Source organism: Triturus cristatus, chromosome 7 (assembly GCF_964204655.1).
Source record: "Triturus cristatus chromosome 7, aTriCri1.1, whole genome shotgun sequence".
Taxonomy (NCBI): Eukaryota; Metazoa; Chordata; class Amphibia; order Caudata; family Salamandridae; genus Triturus; species Triturus cristatus.
In genome coordinates, this window is record NC_140590.1 from 669,225,550 (window position 1) to 669,243,102 (window position 17,553).

Consider the following 17,553-nt stretch of genomic DNA (forward strand, 5'->3'; position numbering starts at 1 on the left):
GGCGAAGGTCTTGTCTTGCCCCAGGTGTCCTGCCAAGGGGATCTCGTGAGCCAACTCCAGAAGGAAGGCTCGATAACGTTGAGGGACTACCAAGGCTCGTGACGATCCATGTAGGGGTGCCTTGGGTTCACTGTAGAGGAGGCCGTCCTCCCAGTAAACACTGTAGTTCCTTTCAACGTTCCCTGCTGCCTGGGCTTGGGCCTGACGCCTTAGCCCCTGGCAGAATTCCTCCCTGGACGGGCCTCCCTCCACGTGCCACTCGGCCGGGATGGGTAGGTCCTCCAGTTTGGTAACGTCCCCCACCGCAGACTCCTGGTCCACCACCTCCGGTGGCCTATCCGTCCTACGGGGGGCGGACGCCGAGGCAGGCTCCTCCTGTCCTCGGTTCTTCCCTTGACTGGCAGCTGGCTGGGCCTTTGTTCCAGGCTCCAGCCTGAACGAACTCCCTCTCCGGGTAGTCGCGGACCCTGTGCTCACACAGGCCCAGTCAGGTGTACCCAGCATCTCAGTGTGAGTCCGGTATTCCACCTCCTTCCAAGCGTTGTGCTCCATGTCATTCCCCAGTAGACAATCGACTGGCACGGCAGGGCTTACGGCAACTCGAAGTGAACCTGCAACCCCCCCCCCCATTCAAAGGGAACCTCGGCCACTGGATAGTGGCCTGTTCTGCCGTCAGCCATCGCGGCTGGGTGGAGTACATCGGGAATTACCTGCTCTGGAGACACCAGTTGACTACGTACCATAGTCATACTGGCTCCTGTGTCTCTCAGAGCCTCCCCTCTTTGGCCGTTGATGGTGACCCACTGCCCATACTTTACGGTATTTGCGGGCACCTGGATCTTAGGAACCATCTCCCCTTCTCCCAGGGACACTAAAGTGACACCCGCGCACTCCCTTCCCTTAGTTAAGGGCATCTCCTCCCCGAGCACTGCACTAGCTACTCCGGGGGTCTTTCCTCCAGTGGGAGGGGGTGGTCGTTTCAGGCACTTCGGATCTCCTTTATAGTGTCCGACGCCACCGCACTCGTAGCAATGGACAACCTTTGGCTGCTGACTCTGGCCAGGATTAGGGTTTCTGGGTGGGTTAGCCCTAGGGGTGAATCCTGTTCCCTTCCCTTGGAAATTATTTTGGGGGCCTTTGGAGAACTCCTTTTTCTTTTCCCCTCCCTCTTTCTTCTGGGGGGCGCCCTGTCCGGCCTTTTGAGTATCCCCTCCAGTCCCCCTTGTGGACACCCGGGTACTAGCCCAAATGTCCGCCTCCTCAGCAAGCTTCCGGGGACTGGTCAGCTTGCTATCCACCAGGTGTTGACGCAGTTCAGGGAAACATTTCTCGAGCAGGTGTTCCGTCAGTACTAGATCAAACAACCCCTCGTAGTTCCTCACTTCACTGCCCTGAATCCAACCCTCTAGTGCCTTCTTTGCATAGTCCAGGAAGTCCACCCAATTCTGTGTGCCCAGTTTGTGACTACCCCTGAACTTCTGTCTGTACTTTTCGGGTGTTAGTCCAAACTTTCTTATGAGCGCCAGTTTCATGGTGGGGTAGTGGGTCTGCTCATCCTCCTCGAGGGCCAATAATGCATCCCTACCAGCTGGAGGCATGTACTTGTACAATCCCCCTCCCCAGTACTTCTCTGGAACCCCATGGGCCCTTAACGAGACCTCATAGGCCGCTAGCCACTTGGCAATATCGTCGCCCGCTCCATAGCTAGCTACTATGTCCTTTGGCAGGTAGGGTTTGGGTTCCCTGGTGTACTCTCGTTCTTCGCTGCCACCGTTAGGTACAGGGTGTGCCCCGATTCTCAGGATCTGAAGATCTATCTCTTTCAGCCTTATCTCATGAGCCATCCTCTGTTCCTCCTTCTCTTTCTCCAGCCTTGCTAAGTCCCATGTGAGCTGTCTTTTCTCCCTCCGGTCTGTTAACTCCACTTCAGACAAGCCACCGCTAGAGGCACTGCTGCCCTTCCTGGAAAGTGTCCTGGGCCCCGCTGACAGGTTCCCCACCTCAGGTTGGTACAAACCAGCTCCCTCACTGTCGGGCTCTCTATCCCTGTCCTCCTCCTCAGCCTTGCTTTCTCGGCGTGCCTCCCCCCAAGCTCTTAAGCTGGTTTGGAGTGCACCCTTCTTTGCTCCTGGGGGACAATACACCCCCTCCCGCTGACAAAACTCCCTGAGTTGGGCCACAGTGTACGTTTCTAAATTTTCCAGTACAAACTCCATCTTGCCCACTCAGGTCAGAGGACAGTTATTTGCAGTAACTATGCAGGGGGGTACCTTATATAATACCTCCTCCCACCACCAGAGTAAATTTGGAAAAACAAAAGCTCACAATTAGGAAGGCCGCTTTGAGAAAACTCCCGGTGTAGGCCTATGGACTACCCACAGTTATTGTTGAGTATACGTAGGCACAGCTCTATCCCACCACTGAACACCAATTATGTTGGAAATACTCCACTCCCACACCGGAAAGGGTGGTGGTAACGGGGTCTCTCCAGACATACACAGTGGTAGCTTGGCTCGAGTGGTCAGGAATCAGGCACCGTGCTAAGCATACGACAAACCCATACAATAACCATGCGTGCATCCGTTCCAAAAACGACTCTACACCGTAAAAATTATGAAAATATCTCTGTTTATCTTCTTTTTCTCTTAGTTACTGATTAAATAAATAATAAGACAATCACAATATACAAGGCTTTTTAAATAGTGCAGGTCAAATAAATACTGGCTTAATGATTCAATAAATAGGGGTGATCATAAATAATTAAGGCATAAATATAAGTGCAATACATACAGGCAATTAAATATTCTGAGGCAATAAATACTGCAAACCAATAAATATTGTGCGACAATAAATACTGTGGAACAATAAATACAGTGAAGCAATAAATTGGTTAAATACAATAAATACAGTGCTCTCAATAAATAATTAAAAGCTGACAGTGACACTTATAGAATCAGATCACATTTAGAATTCTATGGGCTGATTTGGCCCAGTCACAGCTTGTGGTTAGATGGATGGCTTGAGGGTGTCTACTCCCTGGCTTGGACAAGGCTGAGGCCTAAACTGAGGTAGATCAAGGGGGGAATACTAGAGACCTGGCTCTATCACTCTACACAACCCCTCTGAATTAGTCTCAGCTCACCCCTGGCACAATCAAGCTGGTTCCAGCACCTCTCTAGCCCCTAGAGTAGTCTCTTAGGATTCCACAGGGCCTTAGGCGCCCTCTATTCCACTTACTGCCCTTTTTCTGAAGCTCCGACGCCGCTGGAGTCGTGTCGACGCCGTGAGGCGGTTCCGGTTCGATGTCGGCGGCCTCGGCACAATGTCAGTTCTTGACGACGCCGGTAGGCGGTTCCGGACCGATGTCGGCGGCCTCGGCTCGATCTCGACCTCCGATTCGATGACGTCGGGCAGTCTTGGCTCGATGTCGACTTCGGGCGGCTCCGGTCCGATGGCGACCTCAGTTTCGATGACGTCGGCCGGCCTTGGCTCGATGTCGACTTCCGGCGGCTCCGGAGTGCGATCTCCACTCCCGACCTCCGGTGCTCCTCTCCTCAGGTTCCGGCGACTCCGGAGTGCGATCTCCACTCCCGACCTCCGGCACGCTTCTCTCCTCAGGTTCCGGCGACTCCGGAGGGCGGACTTCGCTCCCCCGTCGACGCCGCTCACTCGACCTCGGGTGACTTCCTCCTCGACCTCTGGTACTCTCTACGACCTCCGTCGGCGCCCTCTCTCGACCTCTGGCGGCTCCGGGTACGACGTCTGCTTTTCCAGGCAGCGCCGCTTCTCCTCCTCGGGCTCCGGGTCTCAGGCTTCTCGACGTCGGACTCCAGGGAAACCAGTATCCAGGTCAGGATCTTGCTGTTCTTGGATTCTAAGGCCTGTTCCTGCTGTCCAGGTCCTTAAGATGGTTTTTCTTGCTTCTTCCCACACAGGGCTCCAGGCTGGGCTCAGTCAGTAGGGACTAGTATCATGGGTGGGTTTATGGACCCCACTCCAGGCACAAGTTTCCACCCCTGCTGCCTCACTCCTTCCTCCTTCAGGTTTCTGCTGCTCTCTCCTCACCAGTCAGGTGCCAACTGCCAGCTCCAACTGCCAACTCTCTGTCTTAGCTTCCCAACATTCTAAACCGCCTCCAACTGTCACAGGGCTCCAGAATGTTGCAGAAGGTTCTAGTAGGTTCCAGTGGGTGCTGGTGATGTCACAGGTGGCCACCATTTTGTGCTCCAGGCCCTCAGACAGAAGTTCCAGGGGTAGATAAAATGGCTCCCTGAATCTGCAGCAACACTAAAAAGTGTGGTGGTTCCCAAAAAGGAAAAATTCTAACAGGGTTTGAGGCAAAAGTGGGACAAAATAAATAATGATGAGGAGGGCCCACCCAAAGGGCTGACAGGTCTAACACCTACTATATTAAATCTGCATGTCTTTGTTTGAAAAACCACCCTTAACTCCCACAAATTAAACATGTAATCAAAAAGTACATAATGAGGTAATGCCATTCTTAGCTCAGGTCACCTGAATTTGTGGAGGAGGGCAGGTGTGGTGAAAAAGTGTGGCCAGAAAGAACAGTGACTAGATTAAGGGAGTAAAAATAGTGCCTCGAAGATGCTTGTATCTAATCGGAGGTGGTATCAATGGAGCAGAAGCAAATTGGGCGTAGAACAACAGGGCTGTTAATGTTTTTATCTTTTGGAGATGGACAAGACATAATGGGTGCAACTGATGCATTTTACCAATATTACCAAAGACCATGCCAGTGCACAGCACAAATGTGTTTGGTTGGCAAACTCTCAGGGACCATGAACACGTCATTTGAGGTTGCTACGATTTGCACATGAAGCCCCTTATTTTAGAACTTGATACACAAAGTGGAGCCTCCTAGCTTAGTGTCTGGACTGTTTTCTGCTCCCGCGCGGAATGGCTAAGACAATACATGCCGACATAAAGACATAGGAAGGGGGAGGCGAGGTAGGTAAAAGAAGCAAGGATATGAGTGGAAGACATAGGAAGAGGGAGGCGAGGCCGGGTAAAAGAAGCAAGAATATGAGTGGAAGACATAGGAAGGGGAGGAGAGGCAGGGAAAAGAAGCAAGGATATGAGTGGAAGACATAGGAAGAGGGAGGCGAGGCCGGGTAAAAGAAGCAAGAATATGAGTGGAAGACATAAGAAGGGGAGGAGAGGCAGAGAAAAGAAGCAAGGATATGAGGGGAAGACGTAGGAAGGGGGAGGTGAGGCAGGCAGGGTAAAATAAGCAAGGACAGGAGCAGAAGAAACAGGAGGGGGGCGAGACAAGGTAAAGAGGCAAGGACAGGAATGGTGCACATAGGGCATGCACAGGGAAGGGGTGGCGAGGCAGGCTGAAAGAAGCAAGGATATGAGTGGAAGACACAGGACAAGCACTGGGAAGATGACGAAATGAGAAATAGCTCGGTATTTAGAGGCAGTGTGTCTGCATAGACTCAAATTAATCGGGCAAGCCTGCAAACGCTGAAAACAAACTGATCCATAGAATAATTTTGCCTTAATCTGTGAAAAGGGTTCCCAAAGCAAGAATAACAGTTACATCTTTATCTCAGAAAATGGAAGAAACCGCAGGGAAAAAAGTAAATCCCCTTAATATATAAATTCGCTGTTCTCCAAAAAGAAAGTGCTTTCTGATTTAAAGAATGAAATAAAGAAACCTCTGTGAATACTGCAGCAAGCTGAACTAGCCCTGTGGTGGGGGAGGGACAGTTGCGAGAGGCGCCATGAGGAAACAATCTCTCGGCATGCTGTGGCGGGGGCGGGGAAGCGCATTCCAGGCGGGGGAGCGGACCCTTTGAAGTATGATGCCGAGGCTGTGGCTACACGTGCATGCGCCAGTGGGCTGAAGCGCTTCCCCAAACGGATTGCATGGCGGCACGATGCACGTGATTGTGTGCGTGCTCGCCATGCAATCCACTTTTGGGAGCACTTTGAAATGCCCCTCTTACTAGAGTCTCGCATAGCGATTGCGTAAACACAATAGCTAAGCGAGACCGAAAAACTATGGGCATAATACAGTGCCTTCTTTTCTTGTCCACTATGTCAGTAGACAGAGACCAGCAGAATGCAAGTTAGACTTGATATTGCTAAAAAAAGAACAGTCTAGCCGCTACTGCCAGGCCAGTTCTCCTATAGACTGAAACACAGAACTCCAAATAGGTTTTAGCGTATGTGGGCTTTATTAGTGAAGAGCCGTCCTAGTCCAGCAGTAAACATGGTACTCACATCTTGGCATCTCTCATCTGCACATCTAGATGGGATGGTTTGTGAAAACGTATCCTCCGTAACAGTACTAATTATATACTAGATACTAAAGTCAAGACTTCACATGCCCTCGTCCCTGTAGTAGCCCTACAATCATTGGGCACCAGTTAAGCGGTCTTAGGAATATCTGGGGTTTGTTATGCACTTGATTCAGCAGAGAAACTTGCCTGTCTGAATGCTATCAAACCCTTACGGGGCACATCTTTAGCAGAGCCACAACTACGGTTAACCATAACAGTGCACCCTTTCCAGAAAGAGTGGATACGTCAAGTGCAAAATCTCTCTGCTCGCGGACTGTGGATCTCAGGTGAAAATCACCTTCCTGGCGTCTACATAATACTACTGTGTATTAATTAGTCAGGAATATTTGGGTGCACTTTTTGCTCACAGCTCCATTTTTATGCAGAGGTAGAGAAAATTTCAAGTAGCAATGACGATTATTACTGCACCAGCTTGTGCAATTGTCGTCCCATTTTGCAAAAAAGAAGTCAAATATTTGTTCAGCAAACAAGAAAGCACTAGTTTACATCTCAATCCATGCTCAATAAAATTAGTGATTTGACACCGGAGATTTTAGAATATGGGTAGCTTCAGTTGCCAGAGGACGGTATGCACATCCACAAGGAAGCACAATGCCCAACTACAAGGACGTTATTGAGAACTTTTCTGTGAATGATTGCATATCACCTAGCGCTCACCCACTAACTACTTCAGTTCACGATATTACTCAAAATTGGTTAATGCTTCAAATATTTGTCTCGGCTTACTCATCAATATGCATTCATTTGTAGTAATTAAAGCGTTCATGAAAGGCTTCAAACAAGTAATCTGACCTCAAATACTTCCTACATCTATATCGGAATTATATGCTATCATTACAGGACTCACAAACCATGCTTAGCTGTGGTCTCAAAGTAATGTGAAAGAAAGTTTTTTTTTTTCTTGTCTTGGCCCCTTGATATACCTCAGTGAAAAAAATTGTTGTCCAGAGAATTTAATTTTTAAATTGTGTTTTTGTATTATTAGCGAAGTAATTTAGCTTGGGTAGATATTGCAGGCTGAATTTTTCTGGACGACATTTTTAAAATGGTGAATGTGTTGCTGTGATGATAATATTTTAGGAACCATAAGACGCATATACTTCATTTTGGTGTGTAAGCATAGGCTTTGTTGGTAAAGTAGTCTTATGCAGCCAGAAAATTATTCCTCCGAGCTTCCCTTCCACCATTTTTTTAGTGACGGCTCTAGAAGGATGTGTTTGAGCCATCATATTGGTAATTTATTTTAATATTGCTAGTTACATAACTTTCAGAGCTCACACCCCTATCTTCACATATTTGTTACTTGGATAGATGGATTTTGGGTGTCCTGTTTCATTTCCATCAGCTTGTAATTCGACGAGGGGTAACAAATATTTTAGGTTAAAGGGTCAATAAGTGGATGGTGCATTATTGTATTGATGGCACAACCTTCATTCTTCTTTCCATTTCTCTATCACAGAACTTTGAAGTGAAGGCAGATGACCTCGAACCCATTGAGGAACTTGGCCGTGGAGCCTATGGTGTGGTGGAGAAGATGCGACATGTTCCAAGTGGTCAGATAATGGCAGTGAAGGTACATTACATAGTTGCTTCATTTGAAAGAAGGTGAAAGATCTATTCTGTTCAACTTCATTTTAAGTGGCATAATTTGATATTAAGAGGGATATCTTTTGGTGAATTGGTGACTTAAGCCTATGACTTTTGATTGTGAGTCAGAGGTCATGCAACATTATGTGCACAAGCACCCACTCAAATGAATAACAGTGACAGCTTGCACTTTTTCTAGACCTACCATATTTAAAATGTACTTAGTTAAATGTCAGTTTATGATTTAAAAAATTGAAGCCAGTGCGGGTTGAGTGGCCAGAGAGTTCCAATTGCATCCCGCCATGTGTAACCAGTATTTTTCCTACTTATACTTGTATCCCTTTCTTTCATTCAGTGGCTTTTAGCTCTTCTGCGGATGGCTAGCACGTTACATAATGGGTCTGTGCTCGATTGGAAGAGTGTATATTCCCTCCAGTTTCCTTCATTGCCCTCCTGTCCTCTCACCATGACGACTGCTGCATGACAGACATGCACAGTATACACCCAACTGTGGTAAATGAACTGTGTCCTTCCAGAAGTGACGACATGCACAGCAGAAGCACATCTATAATAGTTCTCTTAGAGGGTATCCCAGTAGTGTCAGAGGCCTGAGCCATGGGAATGCCCTGGTTTCGTGCAGCCAGAGCAAATGTTCTTTAGGGTCCAATGAGTAGTGACAAGAGAAGGACCCGAGGGCCTGCAAGTGATAAAGTTAGCCATCATACATTATATAAAGAGTCTGTGTAGCAACTATAGTTATGGGTCTTGAGGGTCTGTGCCGAAGTGCAAAAAGAACAATTGACGGACAGAATGCAGAACAATGTCATACATTCACCCCAGTACAGAGATCTGGGCCAAAATCCATTGTTTTTTGCTCACCATGCCATTCCAGTTTGGACCCAGCCATGTGTGAATCAGTCTTGACCCTGCGCCCAGTGGGAACAGTGCAGGCCGAACTGGACTGGAAACAAGCATCCTAGGCACGGTGTCAGGGTTTCACCCCTCATCAGCCAGGATAGCTTGACTCCAGTGGCATGGAGAGCAAGGGGTGACAAATGCAAAAAGAACAATTGATGGACAGAATGCAGAACAATGTCATACTTCTCCACAGTACACAGATCTGGGCCTAAATCCATCGTTTTTTTGCTCACCATGCCATTCCAGTTCGGACCCAGCCATATGCAGATCAGTTTTGACCCTGCGCCCAATGGGAACAGTCCAGCCTGAACTGCCAGGCCAGGCCCTCCCTGTACTGGAAACAAGCTTCCTAGGCCTGGTGTCAGGGTTTTACCCCTCATCAGCCAGGATTAGCTTGACTCCAGTGGCATGGAGAGCAGAGGGCCCACGTCTGGGCATACCCATCCCACTCGGGGTGACAAATGCAAAAAGAACAATTGCTGAACAGAATGCAGAACAATGTCATACATTCTCCCCAGTACAGAGATCTAGGCCTAAATCCATCGTTTTTTTTGCTCACCATTCCATTCCAGTTTGGACCCAGCCATATGCAGATCAGTCTTGACACTGTGCTCAGTTGTGCCACTTAAAGAGCTGGTTTGGTGCTGTTCGGTAAACGATAAGAGCATAGGATTATTAGAGAAGTCCAATGAATGAAAGTTGTTGTTAGGTTTTGAAGTCTGCGTGATGATTCAGGAGATAGAAGGTAGGATGTGGTGAAAGAGATTGGGGGTTCTATTAACAGGCCCTAATGGCTCCCCAAAAAAGCTGTCCCAGAAAGTTGCCTTTAACCAATTCACCAGTGAAATTATCAGACTGTCCATTAAATTATAAATTCTTTTGGATCCCGGGATACAAATCATCTCGTGTATCACTGCAAGCATTTTCTTACAAGTTGTAACAGGTCACAGTGTATCTCTTTCCAAAGCTTAAAATGTTTAATTGGAAGAGAAGTTAATTAAAAAAGTTTATTTTTTTATAGAAGACAATTAGTTAATTATTTTGTCTTTCTCTGTAATTTTGGAAGCTCTTTATACCATAAATACAAACACAAGCCCCCCCCTTTTTCAAGTTATATGTACGGCCTTAGGGGATGGGGTCCCCAGAGGCTAAAAAGGCTGTGGTAGGGACAGAAAAAAAGCCCCTGGGAGATGGGGTCCTCAGGGCCAGGCCCTATGGCTAACCCTCTCCTGTGCATGGTTGAAGGCTGTGTGCAATGGGTGGTTGGCCATAGGGCCTGACCACAGGCCAGGCCTTGTGGCCAGCCCCCCACCATGCACAGCCAGAAGGTGTGGGGTTGGCTGCGTGCAGGGCATTGGCCTGCCCACAGCCGTGGATGACCAAAGGCCCTGCGCAGTGTGGGATTGGCTGTCTTTACAAGGGTTGGCCACCAACCCTCAGAGTGAGGTTGGCTACATGTGGAGGGTTGGCACTGCAGCCTCCTGCTGTGTGCAGCGGGGTGGGGGGCTAGCATTTACGTATGGCAAATAAATGTTACTTTATGTAAAAAAACTAAATACCTAGAAATTCACTGGAAAAACCAAAGGTTGGTCCTGTGTGGTGTGGGGTTAGCTGTAGGACCTGTTTTGCAGCCAGGCCTTGCTTTCAATTCCCCTCAAGAAGCCAACCCCACGTTGAAGACAGCCTTTGCTGGCCAAACCCCTAGCAGGCTGCTGACCCCACACCGTGCACAGCATTTGGCGTACGCGGTGTAGGGTTCGCTTTCGGGGACTCCATCCCCCCATATTATTATGCACACACCCTCCCAGACCCTTAATTGGTTCCCTGGGGCCTCTTAACCCGTTCCCTGCATGCGTCGGCTAACGGCCGTCGCGAGCACTACCTGGCTAGAGCAGCACACATCCATTGGCCGACGCGGCCCCGCCCACTCATTAAAAGTCCCGTGACGGAATTTGCGCCGCGGTTAACGGGTTAAGGCTTGACCAGGGAAACCATATGCCACCCTTCCTTTTCATTTGAACTGGCCCCAGGACACTTTCACCCAGAGCTAAATAGAAAGCAAGAGGGGAGCCTTCTTGGGCCCCACAGGCCCCACCACCTGGGCCAAATTTTAAGGGGACGGGGACGTGCAGCCCCCCTCCCCGAGACCTAACAGGCCCGCTGACCCTATTCCCTGGTGCCACATTTTATTAAAAAGCAGATGGGGCCTTGTTGGACCCCATCCTCCGAAGCTATTCTTTTTTTATTAGGTCTCGCCTGACCCAGCGCATGCGCTGGTCTGGCGAGACATATTGTGAGGGCTCCAAAAAGTGCTACCAGGCCAGCCTAGAGCTACAGTGCATTTGCGCGCGCGTCGCGCTTTACCGCTATTACTTTCACTTTCGCGGCTGCGCGGCCGCTTTGATGTTTGATCGCGATCACTTTCACGGCCGCTTTGATGTTCTCCGTGAGGCTTCAATTGGCAGATTGCAGCAGTTAAAACACGCATTGGCATAGCCAATATATTTCGCTTTTGGGACCTTATAAGTGTTTAGTTATGCAACTGTTGCATGGCTAAACACTTATAAGGTCCCAAAGGCGAGACCTATTGGCTATGCCAATGCTTGTTAAAGATGGGGCATGGCCCTGCTCCCTGAGCCTTCTCAGGCCCTGGTGATTCCATTCCACAGAACCGTCTGTTTTAAAAAAAAAATATATATTTTAAAGTTTCAAAACAACTTTATTGAGAATCTGCACAGTACCAGCGTAATGACAGTCATCCATGGCATTGCTGAACTTTTGCGACATTGATTTACACCTTCCCGTGCATATTCTCTACATATAAACATCCCCCTGCCCCTCCCCCCCACCTGTTGAAGGATCCACCCATCAGTCATAGAACAACTATGGTCCAGTGTATGAAGAGCAACACAGCCTCTATAAAATCAGATTCTCCAAGCAGCCGCACAATGCAGGGCAGCACCGTATGAATGTCCGTCGACAGATGTCTGTGTCCGTCCGCCTCCAGAATAAACCCCAGGCATGACCCCTCCCACCTTCCATATGCCCCCTCGGCCTTGCATCAATTCCGCCTTGTTGCCCCCCCCCTGCGCCCATCCCGCATCAGGGAATATCACGATAGAATATCCGTGGCTCCCTCTCCTGCGGTGCCCATCCCCTTCTCCTGCAATGTCACACCGCAGGATGCTCCAGAGTCCATAAGAAAGGCAGTCAATGGCCCCCATATATCCTTCGGGCGAGACCTCACCGGTAACATTTGGGCATAATCATGCAAATGTCCTTGGCACGTAGCCATCTCGTTTACCCAGTCTTTGAATTTTGGAGCTCGGCCCGCCCCCACCTACAAGCTATCTGCCGCTTTGCTAAGGACAGCGCTAGTGCCAGGAATTTCTTATGCACTGTTTTGATGCCCTGAATGAACCCCAGGAGCGCCACAAGCGGATCTGGGACTATAGGCACTCCAATCATAGCGGATAACCCCTCGAAGACTTGTACCCAGTATGTGGCCACTTGGGGACAGCCCCATGCTAAATGTAGAAAGTCCGCACCCTGCTGGCCACAGCGTGCAAAGAGGTCATGCTCCCTCAATCTCAGTTTGTGTAATTTAACAGGGGTATGGTACAATCTATGCAAATACTTAAAGTGTATGCGGCGAAGCCTATTGTTACCGGTAACCTCCTCAGTCTCTCTGCAACCCAACTCCCACTGCTCATCCGTCAGCGGGACAGCTAGGTCCTTGTCCCACTCCCGCCTAGCCCTTGGCGTGCCAGAGGATGGCCCTTTCCTAATGTGTTTATACAGGATCGACACCACATGGCGAGGAGCTTCCACTCGTAACAGGTCATGCAGGGGAGGAAATATGTCCGGTTTGGGAGGAAATATGTCCGGTTTAGCCGGAAATGCTGGGGTGACCGCCCTCACACTTTGCCAGAGCCTAATGTACATGAACCGATCCATAGTGGATGGCTCATGATCCTCAAAGAATTGCTCTTGGGTTCGAAATTGCCCCCCCACATAGAGATCTCCCCAGGTGGTGTAATGCAGCCTATCCAGTAGATTGCGGCACAGTCCTTCATATGTGACTTGCAATAAGGGGTTACGCAGCAGACGTATTTTGGGGGAATACATCATGGGGGCACCCAGCTTGCGCACAATATGTTCCCACGCAGTGATCGTACAGTCCACCGTGGAAGGGTCACGCTCTCGCCTCGCTACCCTAGTGAAGAGGTACCCTTCCGGCAGTGTCGGGGACATGTAACCATCTTCCACTGCTAAATGTGGCATGTAGGGGGGGGCGGATGAAACCAATAAACGGCAAAATGCGCCTGCGTGCAATTGTAATAGCATTCAAAGTTGGGGACATCATACCCTCCCTGCTGATATGGTAACATCATCGTGGCAAGACTTAGGCGCGCCTGCTTTTCCCCCCATATAAGTCGTGTAAGTTGTGAATTTAATGCATTAAAGAAGGAGCGCCCTGGGTGATAAGGGATATTGACAAAGAGATACAAAAATTTAGGGAGTATAACCACCTTTATAAGGGAAATTCTCCCCGCCATTGATAGCGGAAGGCGGATCCACCCGGCAATCTTGTCTGTAACCCCATCCAGCGCCACACCATAATTCGCCCGCATCAGTGCATCCCTGTCCCTTGTTATCTGTACCCCCAGGTATTTTAACTCTTCATCCTCCCAGACTAAGGGGTAGTCCATTGGGAATTGTTGAGTATTCGGCGTGAGGGGGAACACCGCCGACTTAGCCCAATTTATTTGGATGCCCGATATGGTGCCAAATTTGGTAACCTCATGCAACACTTGGTTGAGGTTTTCCACCGTTTTTTTTAATATACAAGGTCATATAGTCCGCATACAATGAGATAAGCAATTGCCTGGCGGGATATACGAAAGAGCGCTCCTTATGGTGCTGCCGTAGCTTCGCAGCCAAAGGTTCTATGGCTAGAGCAAATAAGATCGGGGAGAGTGGGCATCCCTGCGGGCATTCATAGTATCTATCTTCTCGACTATCGTCGTAAGAATCAGTTTCATTCCCAGCAGCAGGGATTTCCAGTCCTCCTCCATGGTATCTTTATCTGCCTGGTCAGTTGCGTGGGGTTTGGAGGGTTTACGCGCCTCAAAAGGCAATTTCGCCTGCTTGGCGTCAGTGCGGCCCATGTCGAAGCGGCGAGAGTCCTACGATGCCCCCAGGGCCCCACTAGGTGCCAGGGGTGACATCCTCCCCAGTGTCTCCTGTCCTCAAAGTCTCCCAGCTAGTGACTCGGGGCCCCACTATAATGCCCCGCAGGCAGACCACACCCCCACCTCGGTGGCACCACCAAGCCGCAGAGTCTCCCAGTTGCACAAGGATATGGTCTCAGGGAAAGGCCTTCCCCTCAGCTCTCTGTAGTATACTGTAGTATACTCATAAATGAAGTCCAACTCAAGAAGTATGGTATAAGATGAGTTCTTTATTACAGCCCCCCGCACACGGGAATAACACCACCAACGCTGACAGTCTCCACAGCAGAACTGTCTTACTACAGAACTCACACACACAATACATTCTACAATCTAGAACTGTATGACTCTTATACATCTTAAAGCTATATACTACACAATCCCCCTTCTTTAATGAAAACAAAAAAAAAAAAAAAAAAAAAAAAAAAATGAATAAATAAATAAATAAATGTAACTTAAAATCTACATATTATTAAGTACAATCAAAAATTTCTAGCAATTTTGGTTTCTTGACAATTCTACCACTAGACGTTTTAACAATGTTTTCATCGCAAGACACTTGTGGTAAAACAGGATCCTGAACATTTTGATGATTGCCCCCCAGAGAAACATTTTCATCACATGGAACCTCTGGAACAGGAACACTATCTGGAACAACACTACAATCTTGTGAAACCTCCAAATTAACATCAGAAGATATCCTTTGATTAACATTTTCATCATTTGGATTAGAATCATCAATATGTTGTGACAATTTACATGTATCTAGCCACCAAAAATTCTTGCATTTGTTCCGCTCTTCAGATTCAGAACTATATGAAACTGGTGCCAGACGACTACAATGCCAAACCTCACCATTTTGAAGTAAAGCTGTGTTATTCATAACTTTGACAACCAATTTGGGCTCACTAAACTTGCTTTCAGTCTTAGACACTTTCCTAGCACTTTTAATTCTAACCCATTGACCACTCTGTAAATTAACTTGTTTAGTACCATGTTTTAAATCATAATAGGACTTGTTTCTCATTTGAGAATCTTTGATATTCTCTCTTACAACAGGAATATCACACAAAACCATCCCACTTTTATTCAACCATCCTGGATTAATCTTTGAATGGGGAATCCTCCCTCTCATTAAGGAAAAAGGACTTTTACCAGTAGTACCATGAATAGTACTTCTATAGGCCCAAAGGAGTTTTTTTAATTCTTCTTCCCAAGATAGGTCACCTTTGTTAGCAAGTTGTATGACACCCTTAATACTGCGGTTAGCTCTCTCAACAATACCATTGCCACTAGGATGATATAATGCTGTGAATCTCTGTTGAACCCCAGAAGCACTCAGATAATTTTTCATCTCACAGGATTTGAACTGTACACCATTATCAGATAAGATAAACTTAGGGAAACCTTCTCTTAAAAAGATATCATCTAAGAATGTTATCACTGTTTTGGTAGTGATGGTATCCACAACACACATTTCTAACCATCGTGAAAAGGTATCGACGAGTACCAAAATGTATTTCTGCGAATTATCATGCCAACAAATTGGTCCCATGCAGTCAATAGCTACAACTTCCCAAGGAAAATTGGGGCAACTAGGAGAAGCTAAAGGTGGATTGAAAGTTTTCAATGTTTTATCCGAAACTTCGCACTTAACACACGATCTTACACACCTTTCTACATCTAAGTCAATCTTAGGCCACCAATACAGTTCTTTTAGACGCAATTTGGTGCGAGTGATTCCTGAATGCCCCTCGTGGCCTAAACTAATTATTTTATTCCTTAAGTTTTTCGGTGGTACAATTTTGTCACCCCGTAAAACAAACTCGTCTGAAAGACTCAGTTCATTCCGAACTTCCCAAAAACCACGCAAGTCATCATTCACAAATTTTTTATCAATTCCATTCCATCCTTTCATAATTAATTGTTTAAGAACAAGTAGAATTTGATCTGAATTCTCTGCTTCAAGCCATTCCTCTTTACTAAAACTGCACTGGACTTTTGACGAAATGTGAGCTACTGAGAATTCATTCCAAGGATTCATATCGAGCTCAACTAAAGGTAAAGACATGCGACTCAAAAAATCTGCAGTAAAATTTTTAGCCCCAGGAACGTATTGCACCTCGTACATGAAATCTTGCAATCTCATTGATAACCTCGCTATCCTGGCTGTGGCACTGGTTAACCCTTCAGTGGTTAGTAACTTAGTCAAAGGCTTATGATCACACCGTAAAATAAACTTCCTACCCCAAAGAAATTTTCTAAAATGTTCTAGGGCCCACACACAAGCCAGGGTCTCTCTTTCAACAACTGAATAACGTTCCTCAGTAGGGGTAAGGGATCTTGAAGCAAAGGCAATAATAACTTCTGCATTATTCTCACCCAATTGTGTAAGCACACTCCCTAACCCCTTGCTACTGGCATCAGTGGTGACAATAGTTCGTGCACCAGGGTCAAATCCTTGGAGACTAGGTGCTTGCGCTACAGCTTTTTTTATTTCTTCAAAAGACTTTTGACATGAATTACACCAAATAAATTGTGCCTTATTTTTGAGAAGAGATCTCATTACACAAGTTTTTTCTGAAAACTTGTCCACAAATTTAGAGTAAAACTCTGCTAGTCCCAAAAAGGATCTAAGGTCTTCTTTAGATTTGGGAGGGGGAGCATCTTTAATGGCTCTTACTAAGCTGGCCTTGGGTCTAATACCTAAAGAACTTACTTCATGGCCTAGGTAAGTTACACTATTTTCTGCAAATTTACATTTTGAAAGCTCCGCCGTAACCCCTTTATTTTGTAAGATATTCATGACTTTCCTTAAACGCTCATCATGAACCTTCTTATTAGGACCCATTATAAGAATATCGTCCTGAAAGAAAATTATACCTTGCATATCACCCAGAAGTTCGTACATAAGCCTTTGAAATACCGCAGCCGCGGATGCTAACCCAAATGGCATGCGACGAAATTGGTAACAACCAAAAGGGGTACAAAAGGCTGTAAGGTGTTTACTCAATGGATGTAACGAAACTTGATGATATGCACATGACAAATCAATTGTTGAAAACCATTTAGCCCCTTTGGTGAGTGCAAGCATTTCATCGATTCTCGGGAGAGGAAACTGATCAACAATTATATTCTCATTCAAATATCTCAAATCTATGCACATGCGAATTTTCCCATTAGACCGTCTAGCAATCACTATGGGAGAAATCCATTCAGATGCCTCAATTGGTTCAATAATATTTGCATCTAATAATTTCTTTAATTCATTTTTAACCTCATCTCGAACAATTAATGGAATGTGTCGTACTTTATGAACTCTAGGAACTGCATTGGGTTTGGTCAAAATTTGGTGCGAAAAACCTTTAAGGTTTCCAATGTTGCCACTAAACAATTTTGGAAACTCTTCTAAAACCCATTTCTTAGTATTCTCCGCTTCACACATGACAAGCACTTGCTCAGGACTATTCGGATTCAAAATGATA

General features: G+C 47.0%; 1 protein-coding gene across 1 annotated transcript in view; it reads left to right on the top strand.

Moving 5' to 3' along the window:
* LOC146810323 (dual specificity mitogen-activated protein kinase kinase 6) overlaps positions 1 to 17,553 on the top strand; it is a 419,950-nt gene that overhangs the window by 231,656 nt on the left and 170,741 nt on the right. Inside the window, exon 4 of the mRNA XM_085617318.1 lies at positions 7,789 to 7,902. Within this exon, the coding sequence (XP_085473444.1) occupies positions 7,789 to 7,902 (114 nt within the window). The remainder of the gene's footprint in view (positions 1 to 7,788; positions 7,903 to 17,553) is intronic.